General features: G+C 42.0%; 1 protein-coding gene across 6 annotated transcripts in view; it reads left to right on the top strand.

The window, feature by feature from the left end:
- The window catches only part of bora (bora aurora kinase A activator), a 45,129-nt gene extending 21,386 nt beyond the window's left edge, over positions 1-23,743 (top strand). For 5 of the 6 annotated variants that reach the window (XM_070891733.1, XM_070891732.1, XM_070891736.1 and 2 more), the window contains 7 exons: positions 1,048-1,104; positions 11,550-11,779; positions 12,919-13,072; positions 14,406-14,965; positions 15,186-15,332; positions 20,392-20,581; positions 22,937-23,743. In XM_070891733.1, coding sequence (XP_070747834.1) covers positions 1,048-1,104; positions 11,550-11,779; positions 12,919-13,072; positions 14,406-14,965; positions 15,186-15,332; positions 20,392-20,581; positions 22,937-22,992 — 1,394 coding nt within the window. In that variant the 3' untranslated portion in view covers positions 22,993-23,743. The remainder of the gene's footprint in view (positions 1-1,047; positions 1,105-11,549; positions 11,780-12,918; positions 13,073-14,405; positions 14,966-15,185; positions 15,333-20,391; positions 20,582-22,936) is intronic. The other variant, XM_070891735.1, reaches the window with a different exon arrangement.
- The last annotated feature ends 449 nt before the right edge of the window (positions 23,744-24,192 follow it).

Below are 24,192 nucleotides of genomic sequence, written 5' to 3'. Positions count from 1 at the left end.
TCATTCTTTCGGTGACCATTTAAAAATAATAATCCCTCATCACTAACTCAAAGCAGAGGAAATAGTCTTTCTCTCTTCAACCTACCCTTCATATTTTTAAATCTCCTCTGCCTTTTTCTGTCCCATTGGAAATAGTCCCAGTATCTCTCATCTCTCATAATTATAGTTTCTGATCCCTCATATGTCCTGATGAATCTATGGCTTTGATGCCCTTTATAATGGACTGCCCAAAACGGAAAATCAGTTGTGGACTTAGCATTGCCTTGTATAAATTAATTATTACCTCCTTTTTCTTCAACTGTAATTCTCTATTTCTCAAACCAAAAATGTTGTTGCCTTTTTAATGCCTTTATCTATCTGCACTTTCAATGATGCATTTGCACCCCTAGTTCTCTGTTTATCCACAGCCTTCAATGTTCTTCCATTGAGTATATAATCCCATTCCTCATTTTTCTTCCTAAAATGCATTACCTAAATACTTTCCTGCATTAAATTGCATCTGTCTGCTATCTGGTCATTCTACTAATCTGTTCCTTTCCAAAGCCCTATTTTTCTGATGTCCTCAAATTTTGATAATGTGCTCGCTATACTCAAATCAAAATCATCTAGCTATATATAATGAGAACCAAATTGGACCGGACATTGACCCTGGGGTACACCACTTCCAACTGTTCTCCAACCCGACCAACATGGGCACCAACTCTTTGTCTCCTGTCCATTTAACCAATTTTCTATGCATGGTGCTAAATTTCCTCTTTATATCATATACCTGAATGTATTGAGCCTGTTATGAGACACTTTGTCTGCTGTTTTTTGAAAATCTTAAGTGCACAATACATGCAACATTCCTTTTAGCATGCAGTCAGTCACTTCTTCAAAAATCTTTGTTAAATTTACCAAACATGACTTGATTTTAAATAAATCTCTCAATTATCCTCACTAATTTGATCTCGAATTATGGATGCTAAGAATATGCCCACAAATTATGTTAAATATGAATAATTAGTTTAGAGATTTGTTCAATAATTTAAATTGTTTTTTGTGCAGCAGCTTGTCAGACCTTGTTGTCATTGCCTGTGGACTTTGATCTAGAAAAAATGATAGGTAATGTATAAAGCATTAACGTGTTGTCCGATAATGTGATAATTGAAACATGAAATATTGAGCATGTGTTGTACAATACTTTGGGTTTAGAAGTGGTTTGTGCCGGTTTCGTCTTTTTAAAAAAAAATCTGGTTTAGTTATTCCCTGTCTGGGTGGGAGATCAGACAGTCTGGAAAAGAAACTGGCATTCAGCCTGTCTGGGTCACCTTGTCATTTAGATCCATTTACAGCAGGGGTCTCAACCTGTGGTCCCAAAGCTAAAAGCAGCTGCCGAGGCCAGGCACTCTGGCTCTTGAAGCCCAGGCAGCTCAGTCCTACTTATAATGTGATTTTTTTCTTGGTATTACCTGTTTGAAATTTGTGGGCTGGAGATTTGGAAAAGGCTTTTTTTAACACACTTGTTTGATTGGACAAGTCAGTATTTGCAAATTAATGGGAACATAGATTTAAATGTTATGTTGCTCTGAGGCTTCATGGTATAAAGTCATGGGACCCACAAAGGCAAATATTTGGACATCCTCATACAGAACTGACTTTGACCCGTTTAATTTCATTCCGTCTTGAGACTAAGCTATACTCTTGTTACCTGAGTACCCCGTACTCATTTTTAGTGTGGAAGTAAGTCATCCTCGACCCCAAGGGATGGCCTATGATGATGATGATGATGATTATGTTAATTTCTGCAATTGTCCATTTATTCTCCTCACTTTTAATGAATCAATAAGGGTTTTAATTTTGGTCAGTGCATGTTTGTCATATAGAAAAACCCTTCATTATGTTCTTGAGCCTCCAAACCAAGCTGCTGAGAAACCCAGACAAGTAGAGTTTCTGCTTGCCCGATTATGGAGTGTGAACACTCTTCATATAGGGGTACTTAGTACCTTTGTCCAGAGATCCTAGATGCTGGTTGGTAAGGAACAAGACTTATTGATCCCCAAGTATGAAAGCAAGATTTGGATTTATATAGCACCTTTCATGACCACCAGCCAATTAAATACTTTTGGACTGTAGTCACTGTTTAAAGTAGAAAAGTATGTGCAAGAGCATTGCTGGAGTTGAACCAGCTAAATAAAGAATACTAGCACAGAGCACTGGTAAACTGTCAGCTGTTTGTCTGGTCTGGGCCATTGGGTTGAAGAGCATCCTGGAGCTAAGTGTTAAGATTCCCAGCTCCAGTGACCGTTTAACTTCTCTAGGATCCATTTATGGGGGAGACTAGCTGGTCAATTGTCAACAGTTCTTTTGAATAGTCCTCGACTTGCTTGGTTCAGGTATTGGATTACTAAGCCTGCCACAGCTTGACTTTGTTCAAGGCTTGCATTATTAGGTATGGCATCTTGAAGCCATCTAACTCCCAAAGACCATCCCTTTCCCCAGGAAGATAGACACTAGTTGGTCATTGGACAATTGACGAGCGCTCACTAGTCAAACAGCGGTTACTAGGAGCTCCTCACACATTTGCAGTTTCTTCTATTAGTAAACAATTTATACTTGTACCTTAACTTAAAATTGGTGTGTCCATTTCTCTTCTCTTAATTGGGACAATCCATTACGTCACATTCATATTACCAGTTTAATTTACAACTTAAAGAACGTATTCTCTGCTCTGTTGGTTCCCTCATGAACAGATGAATCTTTCTTGGCGTCTTTGACTTTTTAAAGATTTTTAACAAGAGAAATTAGGGATAGTGTTAAATCCAAGGAAGAGACATATAAATTGGCCAGAAAAAGCAGCAAACCTGAGGACTGGGAGAAATTTAGAATTCAGCAGAGGAGGACAAAGGGTTTAATTAGGAGGGGGAAAATAGAGTATGAGAGTAAGCTTGCAGAGAACATAAAAACTGACTGGAAAAGCTTCTATAGATATGTGAAGAGAAAAAGATTAGTGAAGACTAATGTAGGTTCCTTGCAGTCAGAATCAGGTTAATTCATAATGGGGAACAAGGAAATGGCAGACCAATTGAACAAATATTTTGGTTCTGTCTTCACTAAGGAAGACACGAATAACCTCCCGAAAATACGAGGGGACTGAGGGTCTAGCGAGAAGGAGGAACTGAGGGAAATCCTTATTAGTCAGGAAATGGTGTTGAGGAAATTGATGGGATTGAAGGCCGATAAATCCCCAGGGCCTGACAGTCTGCATCCCAGCGTACTTAAGGAAGTGGCCCTAGAAATAGTAGATGCATTTTTGGTCATTTTCCAACATGCCATGGACTCTGGATCAGTTCCTATGGATTGGAGGGTAGCTAATGTAACCCCACTTTTAAATAGATGGGAGAGAGAAAACACGGAATTATGGACCGGTTGGCCTGACATCGGTAGTGGGGAAAATGCTGGAATCAATTATGAAAGATGTAATAGCAGCGCATTTGGAAAGCCGTGACAGGATCAGTCCAAGTCAGCATGGATTTATGAAAGGGAAATCATGCTTGACAAATCTAGAATTTTTTGAGGATGTAACTAGTAGAGTGGATAAGGGAGAACTAGTGGATGTGGTGTATTTGGACTTTCAAAAGACTTTTGACAAAGTCCCACACAAGAGCTTAGTGTGCAAAATTAAAGCACATGGGATTGGGGGTAATGTATTGACGTGGATAGAGAACTGGTTGGTAGACAGGATTCAAAGAGTGGGAATAAACGGGTTCTTTTCAGAATGGCAGGCAGTGATTAGTGAGGTACAGCAAGTTTCACTGCTGGGACCCCAGCTATTTACAATATATATTAATGATTTAGACAACAGAATTGAATGTAATTTCTCCAAGTTTGCAGATGACACTAAGCTGGGTGGCAGTGTGAGCTGTGAGGAGGATGCTAAGAGGCTGCAGGGTGACTTGGACAGGTTAGTTGAGTGGGCAAATGCATGGCAGATGCAGTATAATGTGGATAAGTGTGAGATTATCCACTTTGGCAAAAACAGAAAGGCAGATTATTATCTGAATGGTGACAGATTAGTAAAAGGAGAGGTGCAACAAAACCTGGGTGTCATGGTACAACAGTCATTGAAAGTTGGCATGCAATTACAGCAGGCAGTAAAGAAAGCAAATGGCATGTTGGCCTTCATAGCGAGAGAATTTGAGTATAGGAGCAGGGAGGTCTTGCTGCAGTTGTACAGGGCCTTGGCGAGACCACACCTTGAGTATTGTGTGCAGTTTTGGTCTCCTAATCTGAGGAAGGACATTCTTGCTATTGAGGGATTGCAGCGAAGGTTCACCAGATTGATTCCCGGGATGGCAGGACTGACATATGACTGGATCGACTAGGCTTATATTCACTGGAATTTAGAAGAATGAGAGGGGATCTCATAGAAGCATATAAAATTCTGACGAGATTGGACAGGTTAGATGCAGGAAGAATGTTCCCGATATTGGGGAAGTCCAGAACCAGGGGTCACAGTCTCAGGATAAGGGGTAAGCCATAGAGGACCGAGATGAGGAGAAACTTTTTCACCCAGAGAATTGTGAACCTGTGGAATTCTGTACCACAGAAAGTTGTTGAGTCCCGTTCGTTAGATATATTCAAAAGGGAGTTAGATGTGGCCCTTATGGTTAAAGGGATCAGGGGGTATGGAGGGAAGGCAGGAGTGGGGTATTGAAGTTGCATGATCAGCCATGATCATATTGAATGGTGGTGCAGGCTCCAAGGGCCGAATGGCCTGCTCCTGCACCTACTTTCTATGTTTCTAAGATACTAACAATTTATTGCCGTTTAAAATTTTTACAATGCTTATGACTCATTGTAAGCAGAGTAACCAAAATTGGGCACAATGATCCCCAGTGCTTTGTAGTTTCAGTATTATGTCCTTGTAATAGTACCTTTTATGGATCTACTTGTGCATCATAATCGTATCCTATTTCTCTTGATGAGTGCTGTCACTTGCTGGATTCATTGTGTATTGAACTGTTATACCCAAATCTTTTGCTGCACTGTACAAGTTGTGGAATTCTCGGGAAATATTTGCTGCTAGCACCGATGTGCATTTCCTTGCTTTATTTTAATGAAAGGCACTTGTTACTCATCTGTCATAATATTAAATACCTAGTTCATGGAATGCACAGCTCCTGAACAACCTTGGGCTCGAAATTCGTGTTTTAGCGATTTTGCCTGTTTTTGGGCGATAATCGCGCCGGATTTTTTTTTACCGCCTGGGTACAGTTATCGCCGGGCCGAGCAAACTTCGGCAAACGGTGACTAGCGATAAATCCAACGTTGCGCAACTGAATTTGTGCGCTGGAGCCGAAATTTGTGATCGGACCTTCTGCGCATGCGCGAATTTTTCACTTTTTCTAGTTTTTTTATTTTTATTGCCATTTTTTTTTATTCACGCGTTTTTGGTCAGCTGTCAGAGAGTGCATGCGCAGTACACCCAGGACTGAATCAGCAATTGACAGATAGCAGGTACTATGGAAGAAGGAGAGGGGAGCAGGCAGGCAGAGAGAGAGAGAGAGAGAGAGAGGAAGTTCAGTAATGGGGTGAATGGGCCCTTATCGCAGCTGTGGAGAAGAGATGGGGGAGAATTAAATAGGAGGGGTGCCAAGTAAACGCCTCCCAGCGGGCATCTTTGGAACAGCCTATCTGAGGAGGTGTCTTTTGTGGACAACATCAGAAGGACCCACACCCAATGACCATTGCAGGATCGTCAGAGTAAGTAATATTTTTATTGATGCATTCCTTCATTAAATTATAAATCTGTGTTGCACCTTATTTGCCATGGATGATCATTAGACATTATTAAGACTGCTTACTGATATCTTAAAATCTCCACGGGCCAGGTGGCATCTGTGGAGGGAGGGGCAGGGTTGACGTTTCAGGTCGACGACCCTTCGTCAGAACTGTTCCGACGAGGAGTCGGCGACCCAGGGCGTCGACTCTGTTTTTCTCTCCACAGATGCTGCCTGGCCCACTGAGATTTCCAGAATTCTCTGTAGATAGGCTAAGTAAGTGGGCAAAAATTTGGCAGACGGAGTATAATGTGGGAAACTGTGAGGTTATCCACTTTGGTAGGAGAAATAAAAAAGCAAATTATTATTTAAATGGAGAGAGATTATAAAATGCTGTGGTACAAAGGAATCTGGGGGGGCCTTGCACATGAAACACAAAGTTAGCATGTAGGTTCAGCAAGTAATTAGGAAGGCAAATGGAATGTTGGCCTTTATTGTAAGGGGGAATGGAGTATAAAAGTAGGGATTCTTGCTACAACTGTACAGGGTGTTGGAGAGACCTCGAGTACTGTGTACACTTTTAGTCTCCTTATTTAGGGAGGGATATACTTGCTTTGGCGGCAGTTCACTTGGTTGATTCCTGAGGCAAAGTGGTTGTTTTATGAAGAAAGGTTGGGCCTATACTCATTGGAGTTTAGAAGAATGAGAGGTGATCTTATTGAAACGTATAAGATTCTGAGGGGGCTTGACAGGGTAGCTGCATAGAGGATATTTCTCCTCATGAAAGAATCTAGAATTAGGGGGCATAATTTCAGAAAAGGGGGTCTCCCATTTAAAATGGAAATGAGGAGGAATTTCTTTCACAGGGTCATGAATCTTTGGAATTCTCTACCCCAGAGAGCTGTGGAGGCTGGGTCACAATATATTTAAGATGGAAATAGACAGATTTTTGAATGATAAGGGAGTCAAGGGTTATGGGGAGCGGGCAGGGAAGTAGAGTTGAGGCCAAGATCAGATCAGCCATGATTTTATTGAATGGAGGAGCAGGCTCGAGGGGCCAAAAGACTACTCCTGCTCCTACTCTATGTTTCTGCACTTTGATGTCTTCCTCATGAACCACGTTCAACTTCCAGGGTTATTAAATAGAGGACTGTATTCAATGCACACAGTATGGTATAAGTGCTTTGATGGCTATCTGTATGTGCCACAAGAGCAGAGGGGCCCTCTGGTAACCATTCCCATTGTCGTCTTTGCAGGGAAAGATGCCCCACAACTGCTGGGAGCAGCGATGGACAGGCAGCGGTCCACCCAGAACAATGATGTAGTGTCTGTGAACTAGGGTTGGGGCAATGTCATGCAGTAGCGCCAGTCCTTCAAATGAGCCTGTGCTATATGATCTTACTCATGTCACCCTGCCCCCTCTCCTGCTGCTAACCACTCGTCTGTTGTTTTCTATTTCCAGATGAGGAGTCGCGTGCACCACATTCTCGAATGGAAGCCTCCACCTCAGTCTGTCTTGTGGGGGTGGATGAAGGCGACGCCGACGACTAGGAACTTCCATGCGAGGACCAAACTGAGCAACCTATTCCGGGCGTGGGTGGGGGGCCCGATGCAATCTACACACTTTTTTGTTGCGGCCACTAGCTCGTCGAGCTTTGAGCCATCAGAGTCCCCGGATACAAGTGTCGTGCAGCAACACACCACTGGGGTTGAATTCCGTATGCCGTCTCTCTGGAGGGTTTCGGCAAAGACGGTTGGCTGACAGACAGACAGGCAGACGCACACCTGACATGGTGCGACTGTCGAGGGAGAGCATCCAGCTCACCCGACAGCTCCTGGAGGTCTTTGGTAGTATTCCCACGAGCATTGTGGCACTATCTGCAGACATGAGGGAGGGCATGTCGCAGATTGTCGGTGCGAGCCACGAAACCACCGAGGCTGTCGATGCCCACGTGCAATTGATGGTCTCGATCTTTGACACTACAGTCCCCAGTGTCAGATCCAGACCCACATCACCTGTGAGTATCGAGGCCGAGCAAGAGCCTTGCCACTCAGAAGACGGGCCTTCCATACCCCGAGCTTCTCCAGGGGATCCACACATGGCATCTCCATTGTCTAGCCCCCTTTTACAGCAGGACTCTGGCCACCTTGCTGCACGATGTCTTGGTACCACCTTGGGTAGGGTCATGACGCGAGAGAGGAGGGTTAGGATGAGGCGGGGTGGGGGAGCGAGGAGGAGGGGCTGGAGCTAAAAGACGTTCGGTGCAGGAGTTGTTCTTTTGCTCTTGATATTTTACAAAAGTTTGCCAATTCACAAGAATGTTTAATAAATTTTGTTCCACTTTTGAGATGTTTTAAGTTTTATTCGTTAAATCATATTCAAGTTACTGTATGTTTAATATTCTTTTGTTCACCTTAACCATTCCTGTGCAGTGTCTCATTTGCAGAATAAGAGAGGGAATAGTCAACATGGTGGGATAGAGTGGGCAGGCAACGGTCAAACGTGCCGATCACTCTTCGAGCAAAGCATTGAATTATGAGCTGCTGACGTAAGGCTTTTGTGGTGGCGAAAGTTCCACGAGGCCTCCTTTGTGGTGGTGGCATGAGTTAATCGCCAGGCTCCTCGCCCTCGCCCTCGTCCTCCTCCCCCCCTCTCTCCTGAGGTGGTCCTGCAGCTCCCATTGGCAAATCCTGTTCCCTCATGATGGCTAAGTTGTGTAGCATGCAGCACACCACAATGAACTGGGAGACCCGCTGATGGGAGTATTGAAGGGAAGCCTCCAGAGTGATCCAGGCATCGGAAGTGCTGCCTGAGCACTCCAATTATCTTTTTGATGATGCGTGTGGCTATATGGCTATCATTGTAGCAATGCTTGGCTTCTGTCTGAAGGTTCCGAAGGGGGGGTTATGAACCAGGTTGCGAGGCCGTAAGCTATGTCCCCCAGCATCCAGCTCTGGCCTTGTGGTTGACGCTCGAACAGGCATGAGACACTGTTTCACGCAAGATGAAAGCGCATCATGGATGCTTCCTGGAAATTGGGCATTTACTGCCATGATGCGCTGAGTATGATCGCAGATGATCTGTACGTTCAGGGAGTGGAATCCCTTTTGGTTTCGGTAAACCTCTGGATTGGGGAAAGGAGTTCGCAGGGCGATGTGTGTACAGTCAATGGTAGCCTGAACCTTGGGGAAGCTAGCAATTCGTCCAAAACCTATAGCCCTTTCATTCTGTGCCTCCTTGGTCATTGGGAACTTTATAAAGTCCATCCTGGGTGCGTACAGTGCAGTAGTCACCTGGTGAATGCAGCGATATGTAGCGTACTGTGAGATGGAGCAGATGTCTCCTGTCGATGCCTGAAAGGAGCTGGAGGCGTAGAAGGCAAGTGCCGCAGTCACCTTCACCTCGACGGGCATTGCATTCCTGTTGCTGCTGGTCAGCTGTAGGTCTGCCTTTATGAACTGGCACATAGCTCTGTGACCACCTCTTTTCGGAAGTGCAGCCTTCTAATGCACTGTGCCTCAGAGAGCTGCAGGTATGAACACTGTTCCCTGTAAACTCGTAGGGGTAAGGCCTCCTCCCCATACATCTGCGAGCTCTTTGATTACGCTCAAAATGCTTGTTAATAAGCCGCCTTTTAGCTCGACGCTGCATACAAAAAGCAGCCAGGAATAATGGCCGACATAGTATAGCCCCCTTTTTTAAATATGTCCTTTAAAACGAACTTAACTCACATAAAACTTCACTGTATAAAACGCAGCCTTCTCCAAATTCTTTTCTGCACTGAACTTGTGCTCTGTTTTCAAGATGGCACTGTTAGCGGCGGCTGCCCCCTGGGTCCAACTTTTTTTTGGCGCAGATGATAAAACTGGCGATATGGCCGAATTTACCACCCGGGGTGATAGTGCAGAGTTGCACGCCGATTGACATAAAAACGCTTTAAAAATCGGGCAGGCGATAACTTATAGCGCAGGCACAAAATCACTGCCAAATTTTCCGCCAGGGTGCAAAATGTTGTGCAGCTTGTTTATTGCCAAAAAAATATATATCACCTTGCCCCGGCGGAAAAACGGATGCAAACCTGTCGCATTTGTAGCCTTTGTGTTACAACACCTTTCAAGATATTTGAAGTGGAACTTCTGTTATTAATAATGGAATTTGGGGCAGAATTTACGTAGTAATTTTGTCAAATGGTACTGGAGATACTAAGTATACTTATCACTAATAAAAATGATTTTCATTGTCCAAATTTTAAACGGCTAGTTTAATAATGGAAAATTCCTATCCTGGGCCACAACAGCTAGAATCAACTGAAACTAGTTTTTACAGTCCAAAGACTGCAATATGATTGAGCTCTGAAACAGATAAATTAGTACTCCACGTGTGAGACGCCTCAATGGGAGGGCAGGCCAGAAGTCGGTGTACCCAATCATTGAAATGAATAACTGAAAATTTAGGTTTGTGAATGGGAAGCGCTCACTTTTGCACCTGATTGTCTGATTTGCCCTTCTAATAATTACTTAGACGTAGAAAGTATTGGGCGAGTGATTTGTGTAGCTTGGATTTTGTTTTTTTAAGCAACAAAGCTTTGATGCCATGGTGACCACAAGTAAGGTCTCCTCTTCTATGTTGGTCCATTTCAAAGGACAGAAGCTGCTTCTGAGCTTGCCAACCAGGAAACTTGGTTGAGATGCAAATTCCCATCCTGTAATACAAAAGAAAAATACTGCGGATGCTGGAATCTAAAATAAAAACAGAAAATGCTGGAAATCTCCGCGGGTCAGGCAGCAGCAAGCAGTTAACCTTTCAGGTCGATGACCCTTCGTCAGAACTGGCGAATGTTCAAAAAGAACATTTTTAATGGGCACTGAAAGGGGGAGGGGAAGAAAAACCAAGGGAAGGTCTGTGATAGGGTGGAAGGCAGGAGAGATTAGAGAGACAAAAGGGATGATGGGCCAAATTGAAATGGTAATGGCAGAAGTTAGAAAAAGATTAGTCCAGATTGGGTATTGGGTGTGAATGGCGGAATAATAACCAGCTGCCATTGGAGACAGAGGGGAAAAAGATTGGGGGGGAAAGGGAGCCAAAGGTGGGCAGAGATTATGCTCTGAAATTGTTGAACTCGATGTTGAGTCCAGAAAGCTGTAAAGTGTTTAACCTTTGCTCATCTTTGGCTCCCTTTCCTGCCCCTCTATCTTATTGTTTTTTTTTCTTTGTCTTCACTGGCAGCTGGTCATTATTCCGCCATTCACACCCAACCCGGACTAACCTTTTTCTAACTTCTGCCATTACCATTTCAGTTCAGCCCATCATCCCTTTTGTCTCTAATCTCTCCTGCCTTCCACCCTATCACAGATCTTCCCCTTTGTTTTTTCTTCCCCTCCCCCTTTCAGTACATCTAAAGAATGTTCTTTTCGAACATTCGCCAGTTCTGATGAAGGGTCATCGACCTGAAACATTAACTCTGTTTTTCTCCACAGATGCTGCCTGACCCGCTGAGATTTCCAGCATCTTCTGTTTTTATCCCATCCTGTAATGTTTCCCAGGGTTTAGCTGCTCTAGAGTAATTCCCAGTCCAGTCTGAAATTGTAGCCATGGTGTTTGCAATGGAGCTGCTGAGGGATGCACATGGATGCTTCCAGTACTTGATATCACTGGAGCAGCTGAGGAGCAAGGGAAATCCTATTTTAGTGTCTCCATGGTGGCGCAAAGTATGACCTCTGCCACAAGCACTTTTCTTTCCCTTTTAACGGTGCTGTAAATTTTAGTAATGTCATTTCTGTGTTCAGGTGAACATTATAAATTGGAAGACCCTGCTGACCAGTCCCATGAAAGCTTGAGTGCATCTTCACTTCGAAGGAAACTATTTATAGATGGTGAAAGAAGTTGCTCGGATAGCTCCTCCCTTCCTTCTCCAGAGCAAAGTCCATGTGCTGACCCTATCCAATGCCATGGAAATCTATGTTCATTGGAATCTTCTCCAGTTTGGTGCAAGAGCCCCACAAAAACTCCTAGTTCTGTAAGTACTGTATAAAGCTTCTAATGTCATTTTTGGGATCCATATGGAAGATTGTAAGGGCAAAGAGATTGTAGAATGTGGGGTTCCAATGTGCTGTGCTGCAGATTGGCAAGATGTGGCTTTATGCCACCAGTCCTCCACACAATGTTCCTGACCTTGGCCTCTGTCCATTGACTTCCAATAACACAGCTAAGGGCTTCACCACAAGGAAGAAGTGAAATAGGCTATTTGCAAAAGTTCCCTCTTACCAGCCAGTTGTAGAGCAGCATTGACAACATGTTGCCTGCCTCCCCTGTCACTCGGGGACACTGCATGGTGAATGATTTGTTTGGCAGAGGTGTAAAAATGAGAAATTCTGATTTATGAATTTACTGTAAATGCGGCTGTCATTAACTAGCTTTATTGCATATATTGTATTCTGTAGTCAGCTGAAGGATGTTCCTAAATTCATATTTTAAAATAAAAGTCCACCTATGGACGTTTTTTTTTGCAATTCACCTTGTGGGAAAAAAAGTTGCACTGTACCGTTGTCACAGTATTGACGAATGGTGGTAGAAAAATGTGTTTTTTTTTAGAAAAAGCCAATTTTAAAAAAAAACACACTCAATTTGGTGCCAAGATGGTAAAACTAAATTCAGTTTCATGATTTTGAAAGCAGAGCTTCACTCTCTTTTCACCAACTTCAGTCTCTTGATTTGATTTAGTGAATTATTATATACTTCCATCTATTTGGTATCTTTTATTCTAGCAAGATATGCCTGGAATAGCTTTTTTGGAGTCGAGGGTGGAAGGTAAGCCTCTGGGAAAACTGGTGGAAGATGTTTTATACAATGAAAAGTTAGCAATTTATATATTTTTCAACTATAATGTGTTTAGTTAAAAACAAATTCACACTGCTATATTACTCTGCACTGTAAAGCACTTCTGGATTGAAGACAGGATTCAACTAAATTGAATGTTTAATATTTTTAAATTTAATTGAGTTTTTACAGCCTGGTCCATTTAGAACCGTGACCTGAGCAAGAGACCCATAATTTTGTTTCACTGCTCTGGTATTCCTAAGAAAAGACACTACCAAGAAATGTTTGCATGCCACTCAATACAATGCAGTAATGTAAATCCACTCTTGTCGATTTTAGGGGCAATTTTCATCAAGTCCCATCCAGGGTGCCGGAAGAGCATGCAGTTTAGGGAGCGTACCAAGCCCCATGTTTCCAGAGAAGTCGTCTTCTAATCTTGCATCACCACCTTTGTCTCCGATTGGTTTTCAGTTTGACCCAGTACCAGTTTCAGGTTTGAGCTTGATCTTGTTTAGAACTTAAAAATGGTACTCACTCTTTAATACAAGCAAACATTCTGAATGGAGTCATTCAAAATTTGCTCCAGAATACTATGACTTCTCCCACACAAAAATAAACAAGTACCTGAGGTGTTCCTTCCCTAAAACCATTCTTGCAGATAAGTGACTTTTTATAGGATGCGTTTATTTTAACTGTAAAAATGGCCACTTCTTGTCCCTGATTGGTCCCCTTGGAGGATAAGCCACATCCTGAAGTTTCTCTCGAATGTGTAACTGGAACCGTCCAGCCCAAGTCCTCACTGACTTCGCAAATTGTAACTCTATCCGCTTTGACTTCCAGAAGCCACAGAGGATAGATCTCCCCAGAAGCTACCAATTGCTAACAAAGTCCCTTACCCCAGGACCTCAGCTGGGCCCTCACCCAGCCAAAGTCCCATACCCCAGCGCAAGTGCTGCCTCCCCAGCCGAAGTTCCTTGCCCCAGCACAAGTGCATGACCCCCCCCCCCCCCCCTTCCCCCGCCATAGATGGGGCATTGTGTGCGGATTGTTAACAGATTTATTGGGTATGAAGTGAATACAGTATCGTGATTTCTGGATTGGAAGAACATCTCTCCCCTGCGATCCCCACCCCGTCTCCCTTCTTCTGTTCTCCCACCCCCCCCCCCCTCCAAACACTCTCCCCTACAGATTCTCTCTCCACCCTCTCCCACAGGCTCGCACTCCCTCTCCCCCCTGCTCCCCCTCCAAAGCTCACTAATTTTCTCTCCCTGCCCCCATTCGCGCGCTCTATCTCTTTCCCCCCTCCCAAGCTCTCTCCTCTCCAAACTTTCTCTCCCCTAGATTCTCTGTCTCTCTCCCCACCCTCCCCCACAGGCTCACCCTTCCTCTCTTCTCTCTGCTCCCCAAAGCGCGCACTCTCTCTCTCTCTCTCTCTCTCCCCCCTCCCCTCCCCTCCAGACTCCCCGCAGTGGCTTGCAGCTCAGCTCTCCTCTGCACCCCCTCCCGCTTCTCTCCCCTCCCCTCCTTTCATGACTCCACTCCCAGTCCATGAGAGCACAGATTGGAGAATCTGGTTTGGAGGTTTGTCTACAATACAAAATTTAAGATGTGCAGCTAACTACATTCTTTAAACATCAACCACTTTGAATTTGCTGCAGCTCAGTAATTCTCTTATACTTTGAGAAACACTTATATTCCAATTAGCTTCTCTTTATAGCAAGAGTCGAGTCTCATTTTCCTCCCAATATTCACTGACCATTCATTCTAATAACTTTTATTTGGAAAGGTCTATTCTTTGCGTAATCTGCAATTTTTTCTTTATGCAGATGAAAAGGACTTTACTTTCATGTCTCCTGTTGCTCCTTCTGCAGCAGTCTTGGATGGGATTTTTGACCGCTGTACAGAATCTCCTTTTATAGAAGGTTGTTCGCCTATTAAAATATACCCACCTGTGAATCCCAGACTTCAAAGTGTCCTTTGTCACACTTCTCCTCGTAAGTTAACTCTTCCGCATGAACACAAAAATGAGCAGAGAATCCCTTCTCCAGAACAAGCTAACGTGTACCCTGAAATGGATGCAGAAGTGTTCTCTCTATATCTGGGAGCAGATAGTAAAACAAATTGCATTATGTCGCTCAATCCCTTGGAAGTCAATGAAAACATGATGGTGCTTCAAGATGAGAATGAGGATCATACTGTTGATATGGCAGACCTAGGAACAACTGAAGGGGATGATAGCACGTGGGTGAAGGAAAGAGTAACCAGTATTGGTATTCCACTGACTAGCTCGATGACTGGAATTACATTTAATGTGGATAGCCCTCGGCTGTATATGTCGCCTCTAGCAGAAAGCAGTGCTATTCCTTCTGAGAGCATTAGTATGCAGGTATGGATAATGTTTTTGAGCTTATGTTATAACTGCTATCAACTCCTAATGATTCTGAAGAACAGTCAATAAAATTAGCAATGGTTTTGTGATTTTGACTGAATAAAATCACATCCTATTATGTATGATGTAGAATAATAGTTAGGTGTGCATTATAAATGTGTGCATTTTATTGAATTATCAGTGTTAATGTATATGTATTGATCTTTTTAATTAATAGACTGATAGTGGATATAATACACAAACCACTTCTGTGAGTAGCATAATGGATCCAATTGGAACAGATAGCCAACTTGATAAAGAGCATTTGGAACTGCAGACACTAGTTGGAACCTTACCTCCAAATAAGCTTGATCTGAAATCTAAGGTAATGTTGCTGTATCTATTTCTAATGCACGTGATCAAATAAAATGCTCACACGTTGGTTAAAGATGGAATTGGAATTGATGTATAGACATAGTACTACAACAGTTATGTATGTCAAAATATATTAACTTTTTTTTCATTAGGAAGGTAAAATACTGGTAATGAACTTGTGAAGGTATTTACAGTTCTGTACTTTGTGATTTTAGAGAGTAAAGTGATCATAAAGTTTGAATTCCAGTCTCAAATTTGTTGCCTGCACTTGTGCTTCTCCCTTTTTATTTTTGAGAAGAATTATTGCGAGACTGTTTGGTAATTTAAAATGCGTCATTGGACAGAGGAGGGACAGTATTTAATGACAGCCAGCGTTACAGCGCATTAGGTACACTTTATTTTGTTTGACATTCTAACCTAGTGGTCATAGAATCATACTGCATAGAAGGCCATTTGGCCCATCGAGTGCGCCAGCTTTCGAAGGGAAATCCAGTTAGTTCCATTCGTCTGCTCTTTCCCCATATCCCTGCAATTTTTTTCTCCAATTATTTATCCAGTTAGCTTTTGAAGGCTACTATTGAATCTGTATCCACCTCCCTATCAGGTAGCGCATTCCAAATCCTAACCACTTGTTACATAAAAATGTTTTTTCCTTGTGTCACCTCTAGTTCTTTTGCCAATCATCTTAAGGCTGTCCCCTCTCGTTATCGACCCTTCAGCCATTGCAAACAGTTTCTCTTTTTATTTAAATCTTTTGGACTGGTAGGTCAGTTTTGTCAGCCACCTCATCAGCCAGAATTGGACCATTTAATTATTGTATTGGCACCTGCAGAACTCTGGTATTGTACACAGGTATTAACAATTTTTCAAATCCCCAACAGTTTCCTATTGTGAAAAAACTCAATGATAAACCAGTATCCAAACAGAATAGTTAAATGGGTAAGTGCATCTCAGAGTCACCAATTATTGGCTAGGGAGCTCAAAGAGCAAAGTCTAAATCATTTCACCCGCTTTACACCTGCTTCCTGAACATTGCTCAGTCGGGTGCAGATTGACAGCATTTTGCAGGGCTATCACATGAAGCAACTCTCACTTTTTTCGAAACATTCATCGGGTCAGTGATGGCGTAGGATGTTTGGCAGAGCTGACCTGGTGGATGATATATTCCAGCGGTCTTCCGCCTAAATTGTATTACAATGGCATGCTCCTATATGTGTTGAGAATATGGAATGGAATTTAGATTACTTATCTTGCCTGTAACTTCGAATGAAAACATTCTCTGATCACAATCAACCCCCATTCCTGTAGACCCTGCTGAATGTTAAATCATCTAGGATGCAAGGAATATCAAGTATTTGGTTGCTGAAGTTTGTGTCAAAATGTAGGCATGGCACATGACTTATACTGAAGGGGAAAAGCGAATCCTGTCGGATAATGTTGTGGCTAAGCATTGGTTCCTAAGGCGTACATAAAAGCCTCTTGTGGTGTGTAAAAGTTTTGTTTGAAAAATGAAGCCAACCCTACCAAGGTAGTTAATTTAATATGTTTATGTATCTCAAGGAGCCTATTTCTTTGGACTATACATATGCATAAACAATTTAGACTCTGGAATCAGAGGTACAATTTCAAAATTTGCAGATGGCACCAAATTGGGGGGTGTAGTTAATACTGAGGAGGACTGCAACATTAATAAGCTTCCAGAATGCTTGTGTAATTGGCAAATTAACTTTAATATAGATAGGTGTGATGTGGTACACTTTGATAGGTAGAATAAGGAGGCCACATACTTCCTGGAAATAAGTGCCTAATTGAGGTAGAGGAATGGGGATTTGGGAGTACAGATCATTAAAAGTAGCAAAACAGATTAATGAGGTAATTTTTTAAAAAAGCAAACAAAGCATTGGAGTTCATTTTTAGAGGGATAGAATTGAAAAGCAGAAGTTATGTTACACCTGCAGAGAACCTTGGTTAGACCACACTTGGATTTCTGGTCTCCATTTTTATTAAAAAGGATTTAGAGACACTGGAGAAGGTGTAAAAAAAGGAGTGAACAGAATGATACTAGAACTGAGAGGTTCTACCTATCAAGAAAGATTGAATAGGCTAGGGCTCTTTTCTCTAGAAAAAAACTTAGGATGGAGGTCTTCATGGGCGACTTTAATCGACATATAGATTGGGCTAACCAAACTGGTAGCAATACGGTGGAGGAGGATTTCCTGGAGTGTATTAGGGATGGTTTTCTAGACCAATATGTCAACTAGAAGGCTGGCCATCCTAGACTGGGTGATGTGTAATGAGAAAGGACTAATTAGCAATCTTGTTGTGCGAGGCCCCTTGGGGAAGAATGACCATAATATGGTAGAATTCTTTATTGAGATGATTTAGAGATGAGGGTCCTGAACTTAAGGAAAGGTAACTTCGATAGTATGAGATGTGAATTGGCTAGAATAGACTGGCGAAAATTATACTTAAAGGGTTGACGGTGTATAGGCAATGGCAAACATTTAAAGATAATATGGATGAACTTCAACAATTGTACATCCCTGTCTGGAGTAAAAATAAAACGGGGAAGGTGGCTCAACCGTGGCTAACAAAGAAAATCAATGACAGTGTTAAATCCAAGGAAGAGGCATAGAAATTGGCCAGAAAAAGCAGCAAAGCTGAGGACTGGGAGAAATTTAGAATTCAGCAGAGGAGGACAAAGGTTTTAATTAGGAGGGGGAAAAATAGAGTATGAGACGAAGCTTGCTGGGAATATAAAAACTGACTGCAAAAGCTTCTATAGATACGTGAAGAGAAAAAGGTTAGTGAAGACAAACGTAGGTCCCTTGCAGTCAGAATCAGATGAATTTAGAATGGGGAACAAAGAAATGGCAGACCAATTGAACAAACACTTTGGTTCTGTCTTCACGAAGGAAGATGCAAATAACTTTCCGGAAATACTACGGGACCAAGGGTCTAGTGAGAAGGAGGAACTGAAGGAAATACTTATTAGTCAGGAAATTGTGTTAGGGAAATTGATGGGATTGAAGGCCGATAAATCCTCAGGGCCTGATAGTCTGCATCCCAGAGTACTTAAGGAAGTGGCCCTAGAAATAGTGGATGCATTGGTGATCATTTTCCAACAGTATTGACTCTGGATCAGTTCCTATAGACTGGAGGGTAGCTAATGTAACACCACTTTTTAAAAAAGGAGGGAGAGAGAAAACAGGTAATTATAGACAGGTTAGCGTGTCATCAGTAGTAGGGAAATTGTTGGAATCAATTATTAAAGATGAAATAGCAGCGAATTTGGAAAGCAGTGACAGGATCGGTCCAAGTCAGCATGGATTTATGAAAGGGAAATCATGCTTGACAAATCTTCTAGAATTTTTTGAGGATGTAACTAGTAGAGTGGACAAGGGAGAACCAGTGGATGTGGTGTATTTGGACTTTCAAAAGACTTTTGACAAGGTCCCACACAAGAGATTGGTGTGCAAAATTAAAGCACATGGTATTGGGGGTAATGTACTGACATGGTTGGAGAACTGGTTGGCAGACAGGAAGCAGAGAGTCGGGATAAACGGGTCCTTTTCAGACTGGCAGGCAGTGACTAGTGGGGTGCCGCAAAGCTCAGTGCTGGGACCCCAGCTACTTACAATATACATGAATGATTTAGATGAAGGAATTGAGAGTAATATCTCCAAGTTTGCAGATGACACTAAGCTGGGTGGCGGTGTGAGTTGTGAGGAGGACGCTAAGAGGCTGCAGAGTGACTTGGACAGGTTAGGTGAGTGGGCAAATGCATGGCAGATGCAGTATAATGTGGATAAATGTGAGGTTATCCACCTGGTGGCAAAAGCACGAAGGCAGATTATTATCTGAATGGCGGCAGATTAGGAAAAGGGGAGGTGCAACGAGACCTGGGTGTCATGGTACATCAGTCGTTGAAAGTTGGCATGCAGGTGCAGCAGGCGGTGAAGGCGGAAAATGGTATGTTGGCTTTCATAGCTAGGGGTTTTGAGTGTAGGAGCAGGGAGGTCTTACTGCAGTTGTACAGGGCCTTGGTGAGGCCACACCTTGAATATTGTTTTCAGTTTTGGTCTCCTAATCTGAGGAAGGATGTTCTTGCTATTAAGGGAGTGCAGTGAAGGTTCACCAGACTCCCGGGATGGCAGGACTGACATATGAGGAGAGACTCGATCGACTGGGCCTGTATTCACTGGAGTTTAGATGGATGAGAGGGAATCTCATCGAAACATATAAAATTCTGACGGGACTGGACAGGTTAGATGCAGGAAGCATGTTCCCGATGCTGGGGAAGTCCAGAACCAGGGGACACAGTCTAAGGATAAGGGGTAAGCCATTTAGGACTGAGGTGAGGAGAAACTTCTTCACTGAGAGTTGTTAACCTGTGGAATGCTCTACCGCAGAGAGTTGTTGATGTCAGTTCATTGGATATATTCAAGAGGGAGTTAGATATGGTCCTTGCGGCTAAAGGGATCAAGGGGTACGGAGAGAAAGCAGGAAAGGGGTACTGAGGTGAACGATAAGCCATGATCTCATTGAATGGTGGTGCAGGCTCGAAGGGCCGATTGGCCTGCTCCTGCACCTATTTTCCATGTTTCAAGATTTATGAAGGGTTTGATAGGGTAGACATAGATTAGACGTTTCCGCTTGTGGACTAGACCAGAGCTGGAGGCCATAAATATAAGATAGTCACTAATAAATTCAATAGGGAATTCAGGAGGAACTTCTTTACCCAGAGAGTGGTTAGAATGTGGAACTTGCTACCACAAGGAGTAATTGGGGCAACGAGCATTGATGCATTCAAGGGGAGGCTAGATAAATAAGGAGGAGAAAGGAATAGAAGGATATGTTGATGGAATTAGATGAAGAAGTGTGGGTGGAGGCTCGTGTGGAGAGCATACTGTTGAGTCGAATAGCCTGTTTTTGTGCTGTAAATATGTAATACGTGAAGGCCTATGTATTGTGTGTGAATCAATTTATCTATCTTGTTATCAAAAGAACTTTAGTTTCTAATCAGAATACTTTTTTTTGAAAAATAATGTGCATTTCTCTAATTTCAGGATTTCCTTTGTTCGGAGTGTAAGGAGAACAAAGAAGTATTGGGAATGAATTTGCCTGCTAATTTAAATAAGCCTTTTCATATCAATAGACTACGTTCAACACACGATGTGGCACTAAGCCAAAACATCTATCTGAATTCTTGGAAAAATCCCTGTGAACAAACACTGAATAGAATATTTAAAAAGAATGGTATGGAGGCCACCTTGATATCTTTTTCCTGTTGCGAGAATGTGAGAGAATAGTTATTAATGACCTGTCCATGCAGGCTGTTATTTCCCAACTAGGGAGATTGTACACTCGGGCTTACATTCTGGAAAGTTCTGCTTCCTGTCACCCAAGCAAAACACTGATTATTATTGTTCTGGAATTGGCTTCAATGCAAATGGCCATGTCACTCCTATACATGAGAACTCAGTTTATGATCTCAAAATCTGGAATTGCCTGCTACTGGCTGAGATGCAGTGTGAAGTATAGAACTTTGTTCTTTATAAACTTTGTTTAGTTATGCAGATTTTTTGTCATGATATTAGATTCAGGAGAGAAATAGTCTTGATTTGCCCATCATTATGCAGTTACCTACCAGCATGCCTTTAAGGGATAAATATGTTTGAATCATAAAAATTTCAACACAGAAGGCTGCCATTTGGTCCATCATGTCTGCTGATGCTAACTCCATGTTAATACTACCCACTCTAACCATATTTCTATACTCTTTCTCCAGATTGTTAACATTACTTTTCATGTTTATCTAATTCTCTCTCATACTGTGATGGACTTGGCTTCAATAGCCACTTGTGGTAAAGCATTTAATACACTAATGACCCTTTGTTTGGGAAATATTCTTTTAACTTCTGTGCTTCTAATACTAATCGTAAGTTTATACCAAGTCACCAACAAGTGCTTCCTGATCTTTGACCAACCTTTGCTGGAAGTGCAATATTATGGGGAGGGGAGAATGAAGTGAGTGATTCAATATCCAGTTCTCTCAATTCATTTTCATATACCACCTCTGGATGTAAATTGTTACAAAACCAATTGCCATTAAGGCTGTATTGTTGATATACATGTTTGCATTATGCGAGAGGCTTTTTTTTTTTAAACCTAATTTTACCAATGATGCATTGTGTGAAGTATAGAAGTGACATTATTAAGTGGTATAAATTGGACCAAAATTACTTTATCTATACATGGTAATTGATCAACACACACTGAATAATTATAAGCAAATCCACTAGAATGTCTGTCTTTTTTGCTATCAGCAAATGTGCGGGTCAAATACGTGAAACATTTGTCCCTGTCAATGTTGCATCCAACAGTACTGTAGTAATACTTAACATCCAATGAAAACAAATAATTTCACTGCCAATCCTATCTTGTATATAGTGGGGACTAGTTTTTCTTCAAAAAGTAGCATTTATATAGTGCATTTAGAATAGGACAAAAACTCCTGAGGTGTAATCAGATAAAAATTGACTGAGCCAAAGAGAGATATTAGGAGAAGGATGTGTATAATATTCTGGAGTGTAGAGCCAGAAGAGCATCAGGATAATCAAATCAAGGTGACAAAAGTCATGGATGAAGGTTTCAGTATTAGCTGAGTTGAGGCAGGTAATGTTACGGAGGTGGAAGTAGGCAGAATTTGTGATGGGAGTATAAATGAGGTTGGAACGTCAGCTTGGGGCCAAATATGATGCCATGGTTACGAGTAATCTAGCTGAGCCTGAGAAAGTGGCCAGGGAGGGGAATAGAATCGGTAGCACAGTTAGAATGTGTGATTGAGGCAATAGTTGATGGCTTCAGTTCTCCTGATATTTAACTGGTGGAAATTGTAGCATAGATGCAACACTGGATGTCAGACAAGCAATCCAACAGCACAGAGGCAGGGCTAAGAGAGATATGTGGAAGGGAAGAGGCCAAGGTTAGATCCTTGGTGGACTCCAAAGGTAATGGTGCTAGAGATGGGAAGAGGAGCCATTGATTCAGATGCTCTGGCTATGAATGGATAGATAAGAATGATGCCAAGTGAGGACAGATATGCTGAGTTGGTGTTAGAGAAGGATTGTGTTAACAGTTCGGCTTGGTGGGCAAGGGGAAGGGGTAAAAACAGCAGAGGTGATCGATGGTCTCACTCTTAGTGACAAAGTAATCCTCAGGAAGTCTCTATTTGAACATACAGACCAGGAAGATTTGCTTCCAGGTTGTTAATGTTAGCTGGTCTGAATTGGGATGGCAGTAAGAGTTCTAGACTTGGCAGCAGTGACCCTCTATTAAATATTGTAGTGTCCCCTGCTGAAAGTGCACGTGTGGATCGCAGATCAGGACAGGATCAGGTTTAGCTGTGATGTACCGTCGAGGCTCACTCGTGAATAATGGCCACTTGAGATACTGGAAGGTGATTATAGAACCAAACCCCAGACAAGGAGTTGATGCTTGGATAAGGGAGCAAGTTGGGAAGGGTAATTGCTTGCTTTGAAACTGAAAGGTTAATGTAGGTTTGGGGTAGTGCAAACCAGTTTCTTCTAACTCTTTGTTCTTTACTTGCAGTAAGATATTCTCCACCTCGTCTGCATGATAAGTCGTTGTGTTTTATAACCTCTTGAAATGACTGTGGAGGAACCTGAGCCCATTGGTGATAACTCTGGTTTGTTTTAATTGAGTCCAAGTGGCAGAAAAATCCAGTCTTAAAGCCTAGAATTTTTGTTAGTTGATTATGAATGGATGTAAAATCTACCTGTAAATGTCACAATTGGCTTGGGACATTAGTAACCTAAAGAGCCACTAGGATGAGTGGCAAAAAATCTTGATCAGCATTTCTAAAAACATTAATTGCATGTAGTTAAGGAAAAGCTATTTATAAAGTTCTTGAATTTACTGATCAGTTGCTATGTTACTGATAAATCATGCATAAAAAGCAGCAGCTCCTGTTTTTTTCAATCAAATTGATGCATTAGTAAATATCTTCACTTTGTCAACAATGTTCTTATGGCCTGGCATGTATTGTACTTGAACCTAATAATTTTCATTATTTAAGTATATAAATGGAATTAATTTAAGAACTTTTTAAACAAAATCTAAAATCAGTGGCAGCTTACCATCTTTTCAATGAGTTGCCACCTGGCTCTTTTGGGAAACATCTAAATCAGGACCTTGGCACTCCAAAAATTGTCAAATGATCTTCGATGCACAGAAAAGCTGGTACAATCAAGTTTAAATTTGAAATTAAAAATATGCTCTTAAAATATTCTGGTTTAAATTTTGCTTCTGATTTCAGTCGTAAATACATTTAAAAATAGCAACAAAAAAAATCTAATGTTTACATTTCAGACCTAAAGGTCTAGTTTCAATGATCTAGCAGCAATATTTTATACTTAAATGGAACTATGTGTGCATTTATAAATCAAGATATTTAATAAAGTTTCTAAATCCTGTGTTTTTAAACTTTTTCATCATTGCACTGGAATATATAATTATTTTTGCACACTGCAACATAGGTACATTTCAAAATTTGTTACATTAATGCAGATATAGGATAGTTTTAATAATGGCTTATTAATGCCTATACCACTGCTGAAATTTGTAGTTTACAGAAAGAAACACAATGTTTAAAGAGCTACTGCAAACTAGTACAGGTTGAACTTCTCTTATCCAGAACCATTCCCAGGTGGCGCATGCGCAAAACTCCGACATGAATAAATTGAAGTCCTTCCTCGCTGCCAACTCCCGCAGTCGCTGGCCTGACACCCCCCCCCCCCCCCCCCCACCCTATGATCTCTCTGCCACACTCCCAGCCACAAGTCAGC

This window comes from Pristiophorus japonicus, chromosome 10 (assembly GCF_044704955.1).
Source record: "Pristiophorus japonicus isolate sPriJap1 chromosome 10, sPriJap1.hap1, whole genome shotgun sequence".
NCBI lineage: Eukaryota > Metazoa > Chordata > Chondrichthyes > Pristiophoridae > Pristiophorus > Pristiophorus japonicus.
Note: the sequence above shows the minus strand (reverse complement) of the source record. Positions and strands in the feature narration are given on the sequence as shown.